Consider the following 19,370-nt stretch of genomic DNA (forward strand, 5'->3'; position numbering starts at 1 on the left):
GAGCACTTGCCCTGCATGCATGAGGCCCTGGGTTCAATTCCTCAGCACCACATAAGCAGGAAAAAAAAAAGCTGGAAGTGGCATTGTGGCTCAAGTGGTAGAGCACTAGCCTTGAGCTGAAGAGATGAGGGACAGTGCCCAGGCCCAGAGTTCAGGCCCCACAACCGGACCCCCCCCCCAAAAAAAGCATGCTTCAGCCGGGTGCCAGTGGCTCACGCCTGAGGATCACAGTTCAAAGCCAGCTTGTGCGGGAAAGTCTGTGAGACTCTTATCTCCAATAAACAACTAGAAAACTGGAAGTGGTGCTGTGGCTCAAGTGGCAGAACGCTTGCCTTGAGCTGAAGAGCTGAGGGACAGCGCTCAGGCCCAGAGTTCAGGCCCCACGACCGGACCTCCCCCCCAAAAAAAAAAAAAAGCTTAGTGGTAACCTTTGGTGATTTTTCTAAGAATTGTTTTTAGCTTGATTTCTTTATTGTTAGATAACATTGTTCCGCTGAGTTTTTTTAAGTTTGTAGAGATTGTATGGCCCACCTTTGTAAATTCCCATGTGTGTCCAAATGAGATATGTTCTTTTCAGTTTGGACTGTAGCGTTCTGAAGTCTGGAATGAGTTCGTTGTCATGAATAATGCTTTAGCTATGACTAGATGGCATTTGTGTGCCGGGTAGCAGGGAGGGGCGAGCACAGATGCCCTTCCAGGAGCCACAGGGGAAACCACGGGGTGAATTTATGGAGGAACCCAGTGACGTTCAGGAAGAACCGGAGCAGCCCTGGTGGCGGCCCTGATGACCACTCCAGCTGCTGCCGGGTGAATTTACCATCCTGAACCACAGTCTCTGCCGGTGGAGAATGACGTGTGCTGGCCACTACCTTCAGTGGAGGGCCAGAGGGGAGAGTGGTACCTCAGTGTCAGCTCACTTCAGGAGCCAGGGAGCCACACCATGCAGGTGCTCAGAGATGCTAGGCTCAGTACTCCCAGGAAAGCTCTGAAGGTGTTGGGGGTGAGGAGAGGCCACTGGGCCCGCCCAGCCTCCATCATAGCTATAGCTATGTGACCTTCCGCTTGGGCCTGTAGCCCAGCTGTTCTGTTTAAACCCCATCGAGCTGCCTCACCTGGGTGGGCAGTGGTCTTAGAGTGTTGGCAAGTGTTTATTTTCCTCAGGGTCCAGGGCTCCTGATACAGGCAGAGGGAGTCCCTGGGTGGAAGAGCCCAGGTCCCCCGGCCCCACAACACTGGACCTTAACTCCTGCAGCTTCCTCTCAGGGTTGGGAGCGGGGAGAACTTTAAGGCTTCTGTGGTTATTACCTGAAGAGAGGCTTTGAGCACATACCCATAATTCCAGCACCTCGGGAAGTGGAGGTAGGAAGATCATAGTGAAGCCATCTGAAAAACAGCTAAAGCAAAAAGGCTGGAGGTGAGGCCAGGTGGTAGAGCATCTGCCTGTTGAGTGCAAAGCCCTGAGTTTACACAACAGTACCACCGATAAATAAATAAATTAAATAAATGGAAGGAAAGGCAGGCAGGCTTTCTTTCAGGTAAAGATGATAGCATCCAGGAGGCTAAGGCAGAAGGTGGCCAGTTTGAAATCGTTGGGCTGTGTAGTGAGACTCTGTCTCAAAGATCACCCCCAAAATAGATTTAAAAAATCAAAGGGTAAGGAATTAGTTAGTTACCTTCCAGTCACATTTGCTGAGAGTTTTAAAATCAAAGCATGAGGGTGATGAAGACCTTGTGCCTGTGTTATAGTCAACCACTCCCTCCTGCGCACAGCACAGCTCCCCCAACCTTAAAGCCACGGCCTCCACCCCCCCTCCCCACTGCCACAGCTGCAGCTCTCAACAGCTGTTTGAAAATGAGGTGTGGTGTGCATTTTTCTACACCCAGTAACAGAGGCAAGGGGTCACTGTACCCCACAGCGGGCGAGGGCTGCAGAAGTGTGCACCGCCTGCCATCCATAGGCCTGGGCTAGGCTGCCCTATGGGTGGTCCTTTGCAGGGGCCAACCCTGTGTGTGTGCACCTTGAGTGTGCAAAAGTGCAGGATAGCAGGGGACTTGAGGAAGGTGCGTGAGTTTGCAAACGTGGGACAGCAGGGGATCCAAGGAGAGGCCTGTCTTCGGGGGCTGTGCTGGTGTCACCATGGACAAGGCAGCTGCTCCATGGCCATCCCTGTCCTCAGGCTCCCCTGTGCCAGGGCCCTGGGCACAGTCACGTGCTGCCACCACCTTGAGCAAGAGCCTTTCCTGGGCTGTGGCCAGTGCCCAGCAAGGTGCCTCAGCTCTGACCTACTGGCCACTGGGATCAGGCAGATGAGAGCTGGTCCCAGAGACGGTCATTGGAGAGAAGGGGTCCAGCCAGCCTCTAAGCAAGGGGAGCAGCCCCAGGGGACCCTGGCCTGGAGTGGGCTGGGACTCTGGGCGAGGCAGATCTCATCATTTTCTCCTGCAATCTCCAACCCCCCTTGCCAGGATTTGGGGAGCACTTGAGGGTGAGAGCATTCTTTGGGACTGTGTTGTCTTCTTGGAGTGGAGAGTGGGCCGGTCCTGGGGCTCCAGCCCCCCCTGCCGGGCACCTGCTGCCTGTTCTCTGGGCTGAGCTAGGCTCTGCAGCAGGCAGAGCAGCCTCGCAGCCTGGCTCTGCGGCTGGCCAGCTTCCCTCCTGTGCCTGGGCCCCCCCCAGGCTGCAGGTGCGCAGACAGCCTTCTGGAAGGAAGGGCAGATCCAGCGCCAGCCCCGGGTGAGGCACAGCCCAGCTGCTTGCTGGCCTCCCTTCCTCTGGACAGGCTGGAGGAAAAGCTGCCTCGCATAGGCTGTGCGGAGAGGATAGAGCAGAGGCGCAGGAGGCCGGGGCTGCGGCGCCATCCCTCCCGCCTGTCAGCGCTCCCAGCGGCCATGGCTTAGGAAGCCCAGAGCGCTGCTGCTTGTAAGCACGCGTTTGAAATGCCTTTCCTTCCGGGCTCTGTGTGCATTGGTTGGGGCGTGTGTGTGTGTGTGTGTGTGTGTGTGTGTGTGTGTGTGTGTGTGTACATGGGAACACAGGTGTATGTGCTTATGTTTGTGTGTCTGTGTTGTGATCTAAATGCATATGTGATGGTCCTGTGTGGTTGTGAGTACATGTGTTTCTGTGTGTTTGTGTTTCTGTGTGTGTGTGTGTGCGTGTGTGCACGCGCGCGTCTGCTGTGGCCTGAGAGTGTCACTGCAGCTTCAGGAAGGGGACAGCTGGCTGTGACAGTGCAGGCTTGTGGGTGCGTGCCACCTTGTGAAGTGGCTGACCATTTGGTTCCGGGCGTCCTCCCAGGGGAGCTTAGCTGGCATGCAGGTGGGCTGGGAGGACAGCTCTGGGAGACAGAGTGACCAGCATGGGCAAGCATTTGGTGGGCTTGATGCCAAGGCATGGCATAGGCTGAGGTTTGTGCCATGGACTCCTGGAGGGCAGGCACTGCCCCTGAGCCACAGGACATGGACAGCAGTCCTGATTTTCTCCAGATCTGTTGTAATGGATGGCACCTCGGTGGAATCTGAGTTGAAGCTTGCCTGGTGGCGCTGTGGTGTCCTGGTGGGATTGGGGTCAAGGTGTGCCCGGTGGCACTGAGGCCATAGGACCAGCTACACCCCGTGTGCTGTTGCAGGGATAAATGCCCAGGCCCGGAGGCTGCAACGGATCCGCGCCAAGGGAACCCCAGCTCTGCTTGCAGAAGCAGTGCCAAGCTCCCCTCCACCCGGGCTGCGCCGCACAGTCAGCGAGACCAGCCTGAGCGCCGCCACCAGCCTACCGGACGCTGCCCCAGTCCCTGAGGAGTCTGGGCCCGACGCCATGCGCTTCTCCCTGTACCAGTGCCCTCACCTGCTTCTCCTGCAGGGCTACAGCCAGCAGCATGTAAGTTACTCCTCAGCTACCCCCAGGTGTCCCGGGGTGCCTTGTCCTGACTCCACTGTTTGCTGGGGGTAGCTCTGGGAGGCTGGCCGCTCATGCCTGGGGGCCCTGGGGTGTGTGGCCTAAGCCCTGGAGGGTCCCAGGGACAACAGGCCCAGCTGCAGAGGTGGCCGCTGCCCTTCCCCTCCTTGCCGCTCTGATGGGTTGATGGTGTTGTGTGTTTCAGGACAGCTTGGTGTATGTGCTCAGCCGGGAGCGGCACACTGTGGGCCAGCGCACACCCTCCAGCAAGCCCAGCATCAGCCTGTCGGCCCCTGACATCCTGCCCCTGCATTGCACCATCCGCCGCCATCAACCCCCTGACGGTGACCAGGCCAGGGCCAGGCTGGTCCTGGAGCCCATTGTGGGTGCCCCCATCTCCATCAACTTTTCGGAGGTGGGGCGGGGCCCCGTGGTGCTGCGCCATGGTGACCTGCTTTCCTTGGGCCTCTACTACTTGCTGCTGTTCAAGGACCCTGAGCAGGCCCAGCCCCTGCCCCCTGGGGCCCTGGCCCGCCTTGGGGCTGTGCCTCAGAGCTGTAGGATGTGTGGGGCAGCACTGAAAGGGCGAGGGGCCCCCTCCGCACAGGCTGGCCTTTCACGGCGACGGCAGCTGGTCCTGGAGTTTGAGCCTGACCTGGAAGACCTGCTGCTACAGAGAATCATGACACTGATCGAGCCGGGGGGTGACGACCACAAACTGACACCCGCCTTCCTCCTCTGCCTCTGTATCCAGCACTCAGCCACCCACTTCACGCCAGGCGCATTCGGACAGCTCCTGCTCAAGATAGCCAGGCAGATCCGAGACACCGTGTGGGTGCGTGCATGGTGCTGGGTGGGGGGTGAGGGCCGGGCTCTGCTTGCCTTGGAAGGAAGGCCTGTCATCTCCCCAATGCACCCCTTTGCTGGTGCCAGGCTGGATACAAGCCACCTTGAGCCTCAACACTGCCCCACCTCCAAGGCCCAGTTTCAGGCACCAGCAGGGCCAGCATAGGGAGTGAGGGAAAGGGAGGGAGGGAGGGAGGCAGGCATGGAGGCATGCATGCATATTGGCTGCAGGGCAGTTTGTCTTCTGACACTGCCCTCCAAGCTGAATGGTGGCCTGTAAGCTGGAGAAAAGCATTGTGGGGCAGGGAACAACATCTGTGGTTTCTCCCCCCAGACCTGGCCCCTCTGCTACCCCACGTTCACTTACACAACTTGCACACACATACACAAATGCATGCACACACATTTGCATATGTACACACAAGCATGCACACATACACATGCACACACATATGCATATGTACACACAAGCATGCGCACATACACATGCACACACATATGCATACGTGCATGCACACACATAACTCCAGGTCCCGTGATGGGCTGGACTTGGAAGTGCTAGCACAGGCTGCCTGCGATATGGGGGTAGTTCCCATGGTCTCAGGTTCTCTACCAGCTCCTGCCCCGTGGTGATAGCTCACAAGGACCCAAAAGATGGCTTTTTATCTCCTCTCCCTTTTTTTTTTTTTTTTTAATTTTAGCAGTACTGGGATTTGAATTTAGGGCTTCCTGCTCATTAAGCAAGTACTCTATTATTTGAGCCACACTCCTAGTCAAGAAAGTTTCTTTTTTTTTTGGGGGGGGGGGGGGTCCGGTCATGGGGCCTGAACTCTGGGCCTGGGCGCTGTCCCTCAGCTCTTCAGCTCAAGGCTAGCGCTCTACCACTTGAGCCACAGCGCCACTTCCGGCTTTTTGCTTTTTGCTTATGTGGTGGTGAGGAATCAAACCCAGGGCCTCAGGCATGCAAGGCAAGCACTCTACCAATGAGCCACCTTCCCAGCCTCAAGAAAGATTTCTTAAGAGTGGCAACACAAATCTGGGCATAGTAGTTCATGTCTGTAATCCCAACTATTCAGGAGACAGAGAACAGCAGGATCACAGTCACAGCCAGCCCTAGGCAAAAAGTAAGACCCAAGCAAGCTGAGTGCGGTGATGCACATTTGTGTCCAGATCCCCAAGAGGCTGAGGCAGGAGAATCATGAATTCCAGGATCACCTGGGCCAATGCCAGAGTCACCATTCAAAAAACAAAACAAAACAAAGCAACGCTGTTAATGCGCTCTGGGGGAGTGGGCCATTTCTTCTGCAAGAAGCGTGTGGGTCATATTCAGCAAGGGCGTGAACAGAAGATGGCTAAGTCAACAGAACGTGTTCTTTCCAGTCAAGCCTAGAATAAACAGAATGGGGTGTCTGGGGCCGTGTGCCTGGTTTTGTGGAGTGGGATCAGTGTGTGTTTTTGTGGAGTGGGATCAGTGACTGTTTTTGTGGAGTGGGATCAGTGTGTGTTTTTGTGGAGTGGGATCAGTGTGTGTTTTTGTGGAGTGGGATCAGTGTGTGTTTTTGTGGAGTGGGATCAGTGTGTGTTTTTGTGGAGTGGGATCAGTGTGTGTTTTTGTGGAGTGGGATCAGTGTGTGTTTTTGTGGAGTGGGATCAGTGTGTGTTTTTGTGGAGTGGGATCAGTGTGTGTTTTGTGGAGTGGGATCAGTGTGTGTTTTTGTGGAGTGGGATCAGTGTGTGGTTTTGTGGAGTGGGATCAGTGTGTGTTTTTGTGGAGTGGGATCAGTGTGTGTTTTTGTGGAGTGGGATCAGTGTGTGTTTTTGTGGAGTGGGATCAGTGTGTGTTTTTGTGGAGTGGGATCAGTGTGTGTTTTTGTGGAGTGGGATCAGTGTGTGTTTTTGTGGAGTGGGATCAGTGTGTGTTTTTGTGGAGTGGGATCAGTGTGTGTTTTTGTGGAGTGGGATCAGTGTGTGTTTTGTGGAGTGGGATCAGTGTGTGGTTTTGTGGAGTGGGATCAGTGTGTGTTTTGTGGAGTGGGATCAGTGTGTGTTTTGTGGAGTGGGATCAGTGTGTGTTTTGTGGAGTGGGATCAGTGTGTGTTTTGTGGAGTGGGATCAGTGTGTGTTGTGGAGTGGGATCAGTGTGTGTTTTTGTGGAGTGGGATCAGTGTGTGGTTTTGTGGAGTGGGATCAGTGTGTGGTTTTGTGGAGTGGGATCAGTGTGTGTTTTTGTGGAGTGGGATCAGTGTGTGTTTTTGTGGAGTGGGATCAGTGTGTGTTTTTGTGGAGTGGGATCAGTGTGTGTTTTTGTGGAGTGGGATCAGTGTGTGTTTTTGTGGAGTGGGATCAGTGTGTGTTTTTGTGGAGTGGGATCAGTGTGTGTTTTTGTGGAGTGGGATCAGTGTGTGTTTTTGTGGAGTGGGATCAGTGTGTGTTTTTGTGGAGTGGGATCAGTGTGTGTTTTTGTGGAGTGGGATCAGTGTGTGTTTTTGTGGAGTGGGATCAGTGTGTGTTTTGTGGAGTGGGATCAGTGTGTGTTTTGTGGAGTGGGATCAGTGTGTTTTGTGGAGTGGGATCAGTGTGTGTTTTGTGGAGTGGGATCAGTGTGTGTTTTGTGGAGTGGGATCAGTGTGTGTTTTGTGGAGTGGGATCAGTGTGTGTTTTGTGGAGTGGGATCAGTGTGTGTTTTGTGGAGTGGGATCAGTGTGTGTTTTTATGTATCCTTGCGTTACTCTGTTTCCACACTTTTTTTCCTTTTAGGAGAAAACCAAAGAACTGGCAGAGAAACAGGCACAACTGTAAGTATGGACTTGTCATTGTACTTGCCTTATGGCATTCAGCTCCCAGAGGCCCCTGCTCCCCCAGGGCTGAGTCCCTTGGGGCCTCCTGGGGCCTGGCGTTGGATCTGGGTTTCACTCACTGCCCTCCCCCAGAGCAGCCTGCCTTTCCTTCCCACTGGGGTATTGTGGGAAATTGCCCAGTGCATCCTACCCCTGAGAGGCGTTGCGTCCTCCCCCAGCCCCCATCCCTGAGAATCCCCTTCCCTTTAGTGCAGCAGCCTCCCTGCCTAGGAGGGAGGTGGTAGCATTGCCTTCCCCGGCACCAGCTGCCATGGGAAGCCAACTCGTACCTGGGCAAAGTTGGAGGCACTCAGCGGTTGCCCCAGTGCACTGTGTAGATGGGCAGTAGAGGCTCTCCCCTGGATCTGCTGCCTTTTCTCCCAGTGTAGTTGGCCTAAACCCATGCCAAAGAAAGCAGTGAGAGACATGGCTCCCTGCACGCCTTATTGAAGCCACCCACCTGAGAGCCACATACACACCAGAGGGGTCATGTCAGGCAGCACATGGGGGAACAGGACCTGTGGCACTGGGGGCTTCCTGTGCTGGTGACATCTTCCTTAAGTCAGATCACTGTGCAGAGCCAGCTCCATTCCTGTTCATGCCTCTCCTGTCAGAGCGCGTGGGCTGGGTGTGGTGGTGCATGCCCCAGCTATTCAAGAGGTGTAGGGTATTGCAGTTTTGAAATCCAAGGCTGGCCCCAGCAAAAGCATGAGACTCTCTGCAAATCACACTAAGGCAAAAGGCTGGGGACATGGCGTCTGACATGAAACACCGCCCTAGCATGGGCGAGGGCCTGAGGTCAAACCCCAGTACTGCCCTTGTCCAAGAAAGCAGAGCACACTGGCCACGTGTGCACTCCAGGGTCCTGAAAGCTTCCCAGGTAGGAGCAAAGCACAGAGACAGAGACCTCGTGTTGGGTTAGCGGGGCTGACCCAGGCCACTGCCTGAACCAGGTAGAGTTGAGAGCTGAGTTCAGGATTCCTCTTGCACAGATGTCTGCTCCAAGCTCCTTTGCATGATGCACCTCACAGGAGCCCAGGTTGGGAGGTCTGGGAGACCTCTGCCCTTTGTCCAGGAGACCATGCCCCTCCCCCCACCCTTTGCCCTGGAGACCACACCCCTCCCCACCCTCTGCAGGGAAACCACGCCTCCCACTTGGCAGAAGGGCAGCAGACGCACAGGTTCTGCTGTGGTGGTGGCAGCACTGTGGCCTGTGGGGGTGCAGTGGTGAGGGTCTGGTGGACGAGGCGGGGAACCCCCACCTGCTCTGCTCCCAGGCTGAGGGGGCATACAGATGCAGGAACTCCCCAGCTCCCTGTGCATACAGAGCCTTTCTCACAGGGCCTGTCTGTTGGGGTAGCCTGGGGCCCCTGGCACCTCCAGGCCGAGGTGAGGTTGGACATGGACCCAGCTTCCTGCTGACAGGAAGAGCCCGTCTTCCCTTAGCAGCTGCTGCTGCTGGAGGGAAATTTCCAGAACTTTCCATGTTTCAGTGTGAAAACAGTCCTGTTGTCACCTCTGATGTGCACTTGTTGCTTTTTTTTTTTCTTTCTCTTTTCCTTTTAAAAATAATGGATCCCTTCCAAACTACAGAACAGTCCAGCAGTGGCGATGCAGCCACCCCTGGGCTTGGTGACACTCACATCCCGCCCAGTTTGCTTCAGATCGCTGTTGCCTTTCTTTATTAATTGCCTGCGGTCTCAGCTTCACAGAAGGCCTGGTCCACGTCAGTAACCGTCCCTCCCTGCGCCTGTCGGCGAGGTGTGTTGGGCTTTTTGGAATACACCTGCCTTTTCCTGGCCATGGCCTGGTCCATTGGTGGCTTAATGAACAGCAAGCAACGATTTGTTGTGGTTCCGTCAGGTTTTTATTATAAGTACCCAGAAATAGTTTAAAAGGAGGCTTTCAGAGGATTCATCTACGGTTCACTGGCGGTGGTGAAGCAGAGCATTACGGGAAGGATGTGGAGGAGCAGGAGCTGGTGACCCTGTGCTCAGGGCTTCCTTCTTCCTCTAGTGTCCAGTCTTGGGGCCCACCATGCCACTCAACTCCTATGAGTCCACTTGAGTGTCACGTGCTTCTTGTCTGTGTTAATCTGGCTTATTGATTTCCGGGCTGGTCCCTTTTGTTTCAGATTTCCAAATTGCCTTCTTCCTGTGGCCCAGACTGGCTTTGACCCTCCATGGTCAGATCTCAGCGTCCTGAGAAGCTAGGATTATAGGTGTGGGCCACCAGTAACCATCTTTGCTCATTCATTTCGTAGTGTTGGTCCACAGACAGCTTTCTTCAGCCCCAGAAAAGACAGGAGACAGCCAATCCCCCTTGGCTTGTCTGGCCGCCTCCTTCCCACCTCCCCTCCCTCCTAGGGACCGGGGAGGAGCCAGCAGCTGCTCTGTGCCTCCATCTTTGTCCCTCCCCTAGACTCCAGGCAGTGCTGCCGGACTGCTTGGCCTTGAGGGACCTCTTCACCACTTTGGGATTCCCCTGTGTTGGGCTCGTCCTGGCTGCTGGTTACCCCCCAGTCGGGCCCTGCTCTGCTCTGCAGCTTAGAGCCCCCCGTGGCCTCCTGTCCCCAGGATTCGTGAGGAGGCAAGAGCGCCTGCCCTGCTCACAGCTCGGTGTGAATTTCTCTCCCTCTCTCGGGGTGGTCTGACACTGGTGCTTGGCCTCGCCGGGCTCGGGGTGGTCTGACACTGTGGTGCTTGGCCTCGCCGGGCTGCAAGAGTGGCTCTACCTCTTGTACTGTGCACCAAGTTCCCTGCGCGCCTGGGTGCAGGCTGGCCACAACAGGCAGCTGCAGGCCAGCCCGCCACTGTGCACACTGGGAGCTGTGTCTGCACTCCCTGCTCAGACGGAACCTGCCTGATAGTGCGGCGCTGCCCGCCTGCCCCATGCACAGGATGAGCAGGCTGTGCGGTGCGGCCTTCACCACTGCATTCCTCGCTCGGGCCCGTGTGTCGTGTTTCCCATCAGGCCTGGGTGGGATGAGATGGGTCTTCGATGCCCTGCTCAGAGGGGCCTCTGTGTCATATGCCCAGGTGGCAAGTGGGGTAAACTTGCTGTTGACTCAGTCTGATACGGGAACTCCAGCTGGCAGTGCCTGGTATTTGTTTTCTGGTACAGGCCTGCACATTGCTTTGAGTTGTGGGGGAAATTGAGAAAGGTAATGAATGTTGGGAGCAAGATAGAATTTGGCTTTGAAAACCAAATGAATTGAAGATCCAGGAGTATTACATTTTTACCAGCCTGAGCAAACATTTAGACCCCATGTCAGCAAGCAGGCATTTATCGTGGGGGGGTGGGGGTGGAGGTTATAATTCGTCACATTGAAAATGTAAATAGAATCGTGATCCAAGGCCAGCCTCTGGCGAGATCATGAGACCCTATCCATGAAATAACTGGGTGCCTGTGGGGAGAACCTGTGAGGAGCAGGCTTGGTGTGGTGCAGGGTGAACAAGAAGGGCTTGGCCTGCAGCAGAAGCAGGCAGCGATGGGCTGCAGCTAGTTCCTGCCCTGCCCAGGAGCAGGACAGAGAGAGGTCAGTGTTGTTTGGGGACAAAAGTGAGATTACGTCAGAGGGAACTAGCGGAACCTCAGGCCCCAGGGGAGAGCCAGGGACCGAGGGAGAGAAACAAAACTCCGCCTCTCCTGACCCCCTCAAACCAGCTTCCTGCAGGGTCCCAGGACTTTTCCTGTGGGTGTGGCCTGTTTCCCCAGGACTCCCATCACACTGGGTGGTTGACACTGCCCAGGGCTGGTGGGAGAGATGGCCAGATGGGGTGACTGTTGAGTGACAGGCAGCTGCCATTGGCTTTACCCTCAACTTCACCACTGTTCCCAGAAAAGGCAGACGCCACCCCACCCCCCCCTCCGTCCAGATGGCAGGCTTCCATAGCCCCACCCTGGGCCAGGGAGGGTATGAGCTTCCCCAGGGCCTTGATTAGTGCCAGCTAGTCCTGTTTCAATTAACCAGAGTAACAGCGCCCCCCAGTGGACAAAGCGTGTCTGTGGCGGGAACTTGCCTGGCTGGCTCCGCTCTCTGCCTGCAGATCTCAGACCATGGTTGTCTCTGAGTCTCCTAGGAACTTTGTTTCATTTCTGCCTTTTTATTTTTTCCTGAGGGGCTAGGATCAAGCTTGGCAATGTCGAACGCCCCCTGCTTTCACATGATATTTAGTGCACACCATACCTCTCCTCTGGGATTGCCTCATTTAACTTAATCCACTGAGGCTCTAAGCTCTTGTTCTGGAAGCTAGGATCTTCCCTGGCCTAGGAGTGGAGGGTGTGTGTGTGTGTGTGTGTGTGTGTGTGTGTGTGTGTGTGTGTGTGTGTGTGTGTGTGCAGTGTCTCGCTTGGCAGCCCTGTGTGGCTTGCTGACAGCAATTTGCTGTATGAGAACAACTGTGTCCATGTGGACAGAGCTGGGTCCTGAGTTTCACACCTTCTGGGCTGCCACTCTTATCACTGAGACATGCCTCCAGCCCAGCTTTTTTTGTCAGTTGTGGGGCTTGAACTCTGAGCCTGCGCACTGTGAGAGACAGTGGAGTTCTTCAGCTCAAGGCTGAACTCTACCACTTGAGCCACAGCCACTTCCAGTTTTCTGGTGGTTTCTTGGAGATAAAAGTCTCATCTACTTTCCTGCCCAAGCTGGCTTTGAACTGTGAGGAGTCTTACCTGCTTTTCTGCCTGGGCTGGCTTTGAACCGTGATTCTCAGATCTCAGCCTCCTGCATAGCTAGGATTACAGGCGTGAGCCAACAGCTCCTGGCTTCCAGCCCAGCTTTTTGCCATTTATTTTTGAGATAGGAGCATGATTAGGCTTCCTGTTGTAATAGATGACATGTATGTATCATTGCACCCAGCTGTGGGTCGAGAAAGGGCCTCTCAGATGTCTACTGGGGCTGGCCTCAAACCACAAACCTCCTAATCAGTATCTGCCTCCTAAGGAGCTAGGATTGCAGGCATGAGCTACCAGCACCAGGCTCCTGGATGTGTGCATGCCTGTGTGTGTGTGTGTGTGTGTGCATATGTGTGTTTCGAGATTTGAACAGGCGCTCCTACCACTTGAGCGATGCCCCCAGCCCTAACTCTTAGTCTTTCTGTCTTGGTAGCCAGGAACCCATCTCCTGGGCCAGCTGCACCATGGCTGACCTGGTTCCAGACCTGCAGCACATTCTTTTCTGGATGTCTAACTCAGTGGAGCTCCTGTACTTCATCCAGCAGAAGTGCCCGCTGTACGTGCAGAGCATGGAGGATGAACTGGATGTCACAGGTACAGCTGGGCAGAGGCCCCGGCAGGCTGCCTCCCAGGGCTCTGTGCTGGGAACCAGGCCTGGCACCCACCAGCGCAGGAATAGTGCCGAGGCCGGCACCGGGAAGCCATGAGCACAGCCTGTGGCTGGGAATAGTTGGGTAGAGGCCCCGCGCGCTGCGTTGGGAGACACTGGGTCACACATCAGGACCCGCTCCAGCTGTGCACAGCTTCACCCCTTCCCTCCCTTCCCCTTCCCCTTCCCGTTGCCCTTCCTCCCGCCTTTCCTTCTTTCTTTGCTCTTCCTACATAGCCCAGGCTGTTCTTGTGTTCTTGGTTCTCCATTCTCAGCCTCTGAGCACTGCTGAGATTACAGGCTGCACCCACCATGCCTGGCTGCCTTTCATGGGCAGAGTTGCCATGTGTTGCTGGGGTGCCACTTTCTCAGCCGGCACCTCCAGTCCTGGTCTGGCACTGGCTAGTGGGGCTGAGCCCAGGACCCAGGGTATGGACAAGTATGGCAGCCACTGCACTCAGGACATCGTGTCCGTGAGAGGGTGGAGACATGTCGAGCTTGATGGGTCCCTGCCATCCGTCCAGTGACGCTGCCCACTGGAAGCGCTGCTTGGCCGTTCCCTCCTCCTAGCCCTGACTTCCTTGGTGACGATCTGGTGCCTGCAGTGCCGTGGCCAGGCTAATCCTCCAAGACCTTGGGACTCTGCTGCTTGTCTCGCATGGCCTTGGGGGCTGTCTCCCTTGTATGGAGTGTTGGGGTCTGCCTTGCAAGCCCCACCCGCTCCTGTCCCCTTTGCAACCCTGTCCTCAGGAAAACCACGTAGCCTGTCATTTGTGTTCCCATGCTAGGTGGCCATGTAGGGGATTGGGGTTTCCTGGTGGTTGAGTGTGACACGCCCAACCCTCCTCCCCCCCGGTGTGTGGGTTCCTCTGCTGTGTCCCAGTAGAGGTCCCTTGTGGGGCTGGGCAGGGTCAGGTGCTGCAGATGATGCGGGATCTGATGGGAAATGTGTCCAGGCCATGTGACGCATGGCTGGGCTGGGCGGGAGCTGCCTCCCTGCCCCTGCCTGCCATTGCTGGGAGGGCTCCGAACCGGCCCAGATGGGGCAGACTGGCATTGCCAGACCCTGAGTCAGGATCCCTAGGTCCCTTGCTGCTGCCTGAGATCTCTGCCCTTCCCCACAGGCTCCAAGGAGTCACTGTTCTCGTGTGCGCTGACGGCCAGCGAGGAGGCCATGGCAGTGCTGGAGGAAGTGGTGCTCTACGCCTTCCAGCAGAGCGTCTACTACCTGTCCAAGGTGGGCACCAGCAGAGGCCAATAGAGCTGGACACTACTCTGGGTGCACCCCTTCTCCCACCCTTCCCACAAGGTCCTACGACTGAGCCACAGCCTGGTCGTAGAAGATACAGTGCTGTCCCCTGAGCCCGCCGCTCCAGCCAAGCTGGTGCTTGTCCCTGGTCTAGCCAGTGCCAGAGTGTCAGGGACCCGATAACCCACAGGTGTGGGCCTCCCCAGTCAGAGCCCGGGTCACTGCACTGTCTCTGCCTCCAAGTGACCCCCATGGCCAGCTCGGCTGAGACCTGCCTGGTTTTGGTCCCTAGCAGTCCTGGGAGGCATCACCCATGGGTGGCCGTGTGCCCAGATGGCCCTGGTGGGGCTGGGCCAGGAACTTGAGGTCGAGGCCTAACTCAGCTCCCACAGCCCTGTAAAGTGCTTCTTGGGGTTCTCTCTTTCCCCCAGTGCCTGTATGTCTGCCTCCCGGCCCTCCTGGAGTGCCCCCCATTCCAGACGGAGCGCTGGGAGAGCTGGCGCCCGGCACCTGCGCTCCCCGAAGAGCTGCGCCGCGTCGTGTCTGTGTACCAGGCCGCGCTGGACCTCCTGCGGCAGCTGCAGGTGCACCCCGAGGTGGCCTCCCAGATGCTCGCCTACCTCTTCTTCTTCTCGGGCACGCTGCTCTTCAACCAACTCCTGGACAAGGGTGAGTGCCGGGGACCTGTGGGGATGCTGAGTGCCACTCCCCAGTCACCCCGTGCCAGGCGGGGGCAGGCCGGGCCGGGGGTGGCACATGTGCCCCAGGCAGGTCCCACAGGAGCTTCGAAGAAGGCGAGGGGGTGACCCATGCCCTTTTCAGAACTGCCCAGTGCCCACGTGAGCCAAAAGCAACCAGGTGAAGCCACAGAGGTGCCCCACTTCAACTCCAGCTGTCAGGGTGCCCTGTGGTGGGCGGGGGGGTGGGGGGGATGAGCACAGGTTCCTTCCAGCCAACAGGGCCTCTGGGGCAGAGGGCGGAGCAGGGAGGAGCCGCACCCCATCCCCATCCAGACCTGCGCAGTAGCCCGTCACCTTGGAGACTGAGGCAGACTTGCGTCAGACAAGCATGCTGTCCTGTGCTGGTGGACGGGACATATACCCTCATCTCCATCTCCCAGGCCCTTCCCTGAGTTGCTTCCACTGGCCCCGGGGGGTCCAGGCCTCTGCCCGCTTGCAACAGCTTCTGGAATGGACGAGGAGCGAGGGCCTCGGGGCGGCCGGTGAGCGCTTCTTCCGGAAGCTTTCCTGCACCCTCCACCTGCTGGCCACGCCCAGCGCTCAGCTCATCCAGGTTAGGAGGGCACCACATGGTGGGCAGCCAGCAGGGGAGCGGAGGGCTGGGGCCATGCGCATTGCTGTGGGATCTGCACCTGACAGAACCGAGCAGGGCGAGAGGATGCAGTTTGGATCCAGAAAGTGGGGCCTGGCCTCGAACCATGATCCAAAGTCTTAACTAGGATTATAGGCTTGAGCTCCCATGTCCACTGCTACCTTGCTTCCTATGGTGTGAGGTGGGGATCCTGTTTGCTGCAGATTCCCAGTCATCCTCTGCCAGAGGCCCGGTGACATGATGCCTGCTGTGCTGCAGGCCCTCAGGCACTGCCCCATGAGGCAGCTGGGGTGAAGGGCCCCCCTCTGAGCCCCCTGCCGGCCCACCTGGTTCCCTAGTGCTCCTTGTGGGTGCTGGGCTTTCGAGCCAGGGCCTCCGGAAGCCGGCTGCAGTAGGCACCAGGATGCCTCTGACCTGAGCTCCCCATGCGCAGATGAGCTGGGTCACCCTCCGGGCTGCCTTTCCAGCCCTGAGCCCTGCACAGCTGCACCGGCTGCTGACTCAGTACCAGCTGGCCTCGGCCATGGGTCCCATGAGTGCCTGGGAGCCAGGAGCGCAAGACAGCCCCGACGCCTTCCAATCAGGTGAGACTGTGGCAGGGTGGAGTGACAGGGCAGAGGAAGGCCGGGATCTTCATCATCCAGGCCCAGATAGTGCGGGGCAGCCTGGCCTGTGAGCAGCCAGGGGCTCCCAGGCCCAGGGCCACACCCAGCCCTGAGCCCCAGGCTCAGCCCAAAGGTCCCTCTGCCTCTTGTGGAGGCTCTTGTTGGGGCTCAGCTGGCACAGGCCCAGAGCCTCAAGGGGTCAGTTCCAGTGCTGAGCACGTGTGTGGGTTGCGTGGCTTCACGTGGTATACATGCATGCATTTTCACGTGTCTTTCTTCACCTCATGTGTAGACACAGAGAAGGTGCTAGGAGATTCCCTGTGGATGCAGTTGGAGCTTTTGCTGTTTTGTCCCTCAGGCCTGGTGGCCTCAGTGCCCCTGGGACCCTGTGCCCTTAACACGTGGTGGTTGAAACCTGGTTGAAATCCTGTGTGTGTGGGGGGGGTCACGTTGTAGTGCACTGGGCCCACGTGCTTGCGGGTATCTGTGCCCCCAGTGAGGGTGGGCTGGTCACAGTGGCCTTGTCCCATGCAGAGGATGTGCTGGAATCCTACGAGCACCCCCCGCCCATTGTCCTGCCCAGTGAGGGCTTCCAGGTGGACTTGGAGTCCGACTGTGTGGACGACGGCATCTACCAGCACCTGCTCTACGTCCGTCACTTCCTGTGGGGCCTGCGGGGCCCAGGCAGTCCTGGTGCCACGCCCACCCACCCGGGGGCCCTTGAGGTATGGAGGCAGGATGAGCCGGGTACAGCCCTCCTTTGGTGATGAGGGCGGCAGCGGGCAGAGGTCTAGAAGCAGCGAGGCTGCTCGTCCTTAGGGCCTGATCTTATCTGTCCCTCTGTCCCCCCCCAGGGCAGTGCATACCGCACCACTCTCCAGGGGCCGCTGGAGGGCCAGGGCTGCCCCGTGGCATCCAGGGACGCCAGCAGAGGAGCCCTCGAAGCTGCCCCAGGGCGTGCTCCTGCTGCTGGGCCTCTGGGGGTACAGGGCCCCCCAGTAAGGCAGTCTGGCCGTAGGGGCTCCCAAGCCGGCCCCCCACAGCCCGACTCTTCGTGCCTGCTCACACCCCCCAGCACCCCACTAGGCCTGGAGCCTGGAGGCCCCAGCTGGCCAGAGCCTGGTGGTCACTCTGGAAAAATAGCTCCTGAAGGACAGAGAAATGGCCCTCATGGCCCTCCAGCCGCAGTTCTAGAAGGTGAGGTCAGGCCTTGCTCATGTCCAGTCGGCAGGCCTCTGGTGTGGGTCTTACCCATGGCCACTGGGTTTCCAGAACCAACCCCAGGGCTTAGGCCCAGAGGGTGTGGCCAGGTGGGAAGGTGCACGAGGCCCCGCCCCCGGGCGGGTATGGTCCATGGGCTGCCACTTCCAGGCACTGGCCAGGAGATATGTGGGAACCAGAGAATTGCCTCTGCACAGGGGGAGGGAGGTGGAGGCACGCCTGGCTGGGAGCATGTGCTCGTGTGCTGCATGTGCCTGAATGTGGCTGAGCCAGGCAGGGCACCAGGGCCAAGCAGTCACCCCTGGGAGCCCAGCCTCAGGACTGAGCTTGGAGGAGCCTGCAAGTCCATCATCTGCAGAGGGGCCCAAGGCCAGCCACCTTCTCAGGTGCTGCAGACCCAGGGTCACCTGGGCGGGGCGTGAGTGCCGGCTTGGAGGAGGAGAGTGGGGCTGAGGACGGGGCTGGGCATGGGTGCCACCCTCCAGAGGATGGACAGAGTTGCCATGTGGGTGTGCAGGGAGTCAAGGGAGGAGGCTGTGCTGGGGTGTTTGCACAAGACCCTGGCCTGGGGAGACCTGCGCAGGACCAGACGTGCCCTTCCAGACACCGGGGGAGGGGTGCCCCACTGGTGGACGTGACCCCTTCCTCTGGTATCTCATTCTGCACACGGGTTCCCTGGGCTCTTCGGATCTCCATCCTCTGGGGATGCTGACCCCTGGGCCTCATCCCGTTCCCCTCCTTACCCCATCCAGGAGATGCAGCTGAGGCAGCGGACGAGCCAACCGTGCCCTCCAGCCGCAGCTCCAGCACTGATGACTTCTGCTACGTGTTCATGGTGGAGCTGGAGCGAGGCCCAGTGGGGCTGGGCATGGGCCTGATTGACGGGATGGTGAGGCCGGGCTGCCCCAATCCCTCCTGCTCCCAGACAAGCCAGGGTCAGGGCTGGGGAGCCCCAGGGCAGCGGAGGCCTGGGGCAGCTGTCCAGGCTCTGGGCCCTCAGGACCATCCTGGGGTTCAGAAGGGTATCCTGTGCTGCCCTGCCACCTGCTGGGAAAGGGTGCCAGCCACCCAAGCCCTGAAGCCTCTGCTTCTCTCCAGCACACACCCCTGGGCGCCCCCGGACTCTACATTCAGACTCTGCTTCCGGGCAGCCCCGCGGCATCTGATGGGCGGCTGTCGCTGGGTGACCGCATCCTGGAGGTGAACGGCAGCAGCCTGATGGGGGTTGGCTACATGAGGTAGGACCAGCAATGGGGTCTGCAGGAGGGGCGCTGGGCTCACCAGCCCCCCAGGTCCTCTGTGCATGGGGCCTGCATGGGACTAGGGGTGGGGGAGGGATGGGGATCTGCATGGTGGTGGCCTCAGCTCCCCAGCCTCACCTCCTCCTCCGTCTTAGAGCTGTGGATCTCATCCGGCATGGTGGCAAGAAGATGCGGTTTTTGGTTGCCAAGTCTGACACAGAAACTGCCAAGAAGATCCGCTTCCGCACACCCCCCACCTAGGGAGCTGCGTACCCGCTCACGCCCATCCTCAGGCGCTCTACTCGCCTGGCACCTGCCACCACCCCGTGGCTGGTCTTTGAGTTGTGTGCATCCTCGAGGACACACCTGTTGATAGTGTATATCCTAGTGTATATTTTATTTATGACAGATGACACTAAGTTGTGATGTTTCTTACAGAGCTTTATGTTTAAAGACTTTCATGAGAGTTTAGATTGAATAAACTATGTTTGATATTGTAGCAGTGGCTGCGTGACAGTGACCCACCCTTCCTGCCCCAGGACCACAGCTAGGATAAAGGGCCAGGGCATGTCCCCAGAGAGGGTCTAGAAACCCTTGTCCCTAAGATCAGACCAGCTCAGTACCCTTAGTTCATCCTGGGCTCTGGCTTCTCCCAGCTGGCCTCCACTCACCACAGCCCAGGTTCAACCTAGTTGGAGGCCCAGGCTCTCAACCTGTACCCTTCTAGCTGGCCACACCTCACCAGCTTCACCTCACCAGCCAGTGAAACATGGTGGCAGGTGATGGCTGACGTGACCACCAATGGGTGGTCAAGCTCTGGG

The 19,370-nt window shown here is 57.8% G+C and overlaps 1 protein-coding gene across 1 annotated transcript in view; it reads left to right on the plus strand.

Moving 5' to 3' along the window:
• The window catches only part of Radil (Rap associating with DIL domain), a 45,233-nt gene extending 26,225 nt beyond the window's left edge, over positions 1 to 19,008 (plus strand). Inside the window, exons 3-15 of the mRNA XM_042686825.1 lie at positions 3,627 to 3,874; positions 4,098 to 4,727; positions 7,496 to 7,533; positions 12,686 to 12,846; positions 14,026 to 14,138; positions 14,582 to 14,819; positions 15,271 to 15,443; positions 15,916 to 16,066; positions 16,622 to 16,812; positions 16,942 to 17,284; positions 18,061 to 18,197; positions 18,407 to 18,546; positions 18,705 to 19,008. Coding sequence (XP_042542759.1) covers positions 3,627 to 3,874; positions 4,098 to 4,727; positions 7,496 to 7,533; positions 12,686 to 12,846; positions 14,026 to 14,138; positions 14,582 to 14,819; positions 15,271 to 15,443; positions 15,916 to 16,066; positions 16,622 to 16,812; positions 16,942 to 17,284; positions 18,061 to 18,197; positions 18,407 to 18,546; positions 18,705 to 18,810 — 2,669 coding nt within the window. The 3' untranslated portion in view covers positions 18,811 to 19,008. The remainder of the gene's footprint in view (positions 1 to 3,626; positions 3,875 to 4,097; positions 4,728 to 7,495; positions 7,534 to 12,685; positions 12,847 to 14,025; positions 14,139 to 14,581; positions 14,820 to 15,270; positions 15,444 to 15,915; positions 16,067 to 16,621; positions 16,813 to 16,941; positions 17,285 to 18,060; positions 18,198 to 18,406; positions 18,547 to 18,704) is intronic.
• Positions 19,009 to 19,370: the final 362 nt, after the last annotated feature.

The sequence above is a fragment of the Dipodomys spectabilis genome, unplaced genomic scaffold (genome assembly GCF_019054845.1).
Source record: "Dipodomys spectabilis isolate Male_0828 unplaced genomic scaffold, ASM1905484v1 ptg000098l, whole genome shotgun sequence".
Classification (NCBI taxonomy): Eukaryota; Metazoa; Chordata; class Mammalia; order Rodentia; family Heteromyidae; genus Dipodomys; species Dipodomys spectabilis.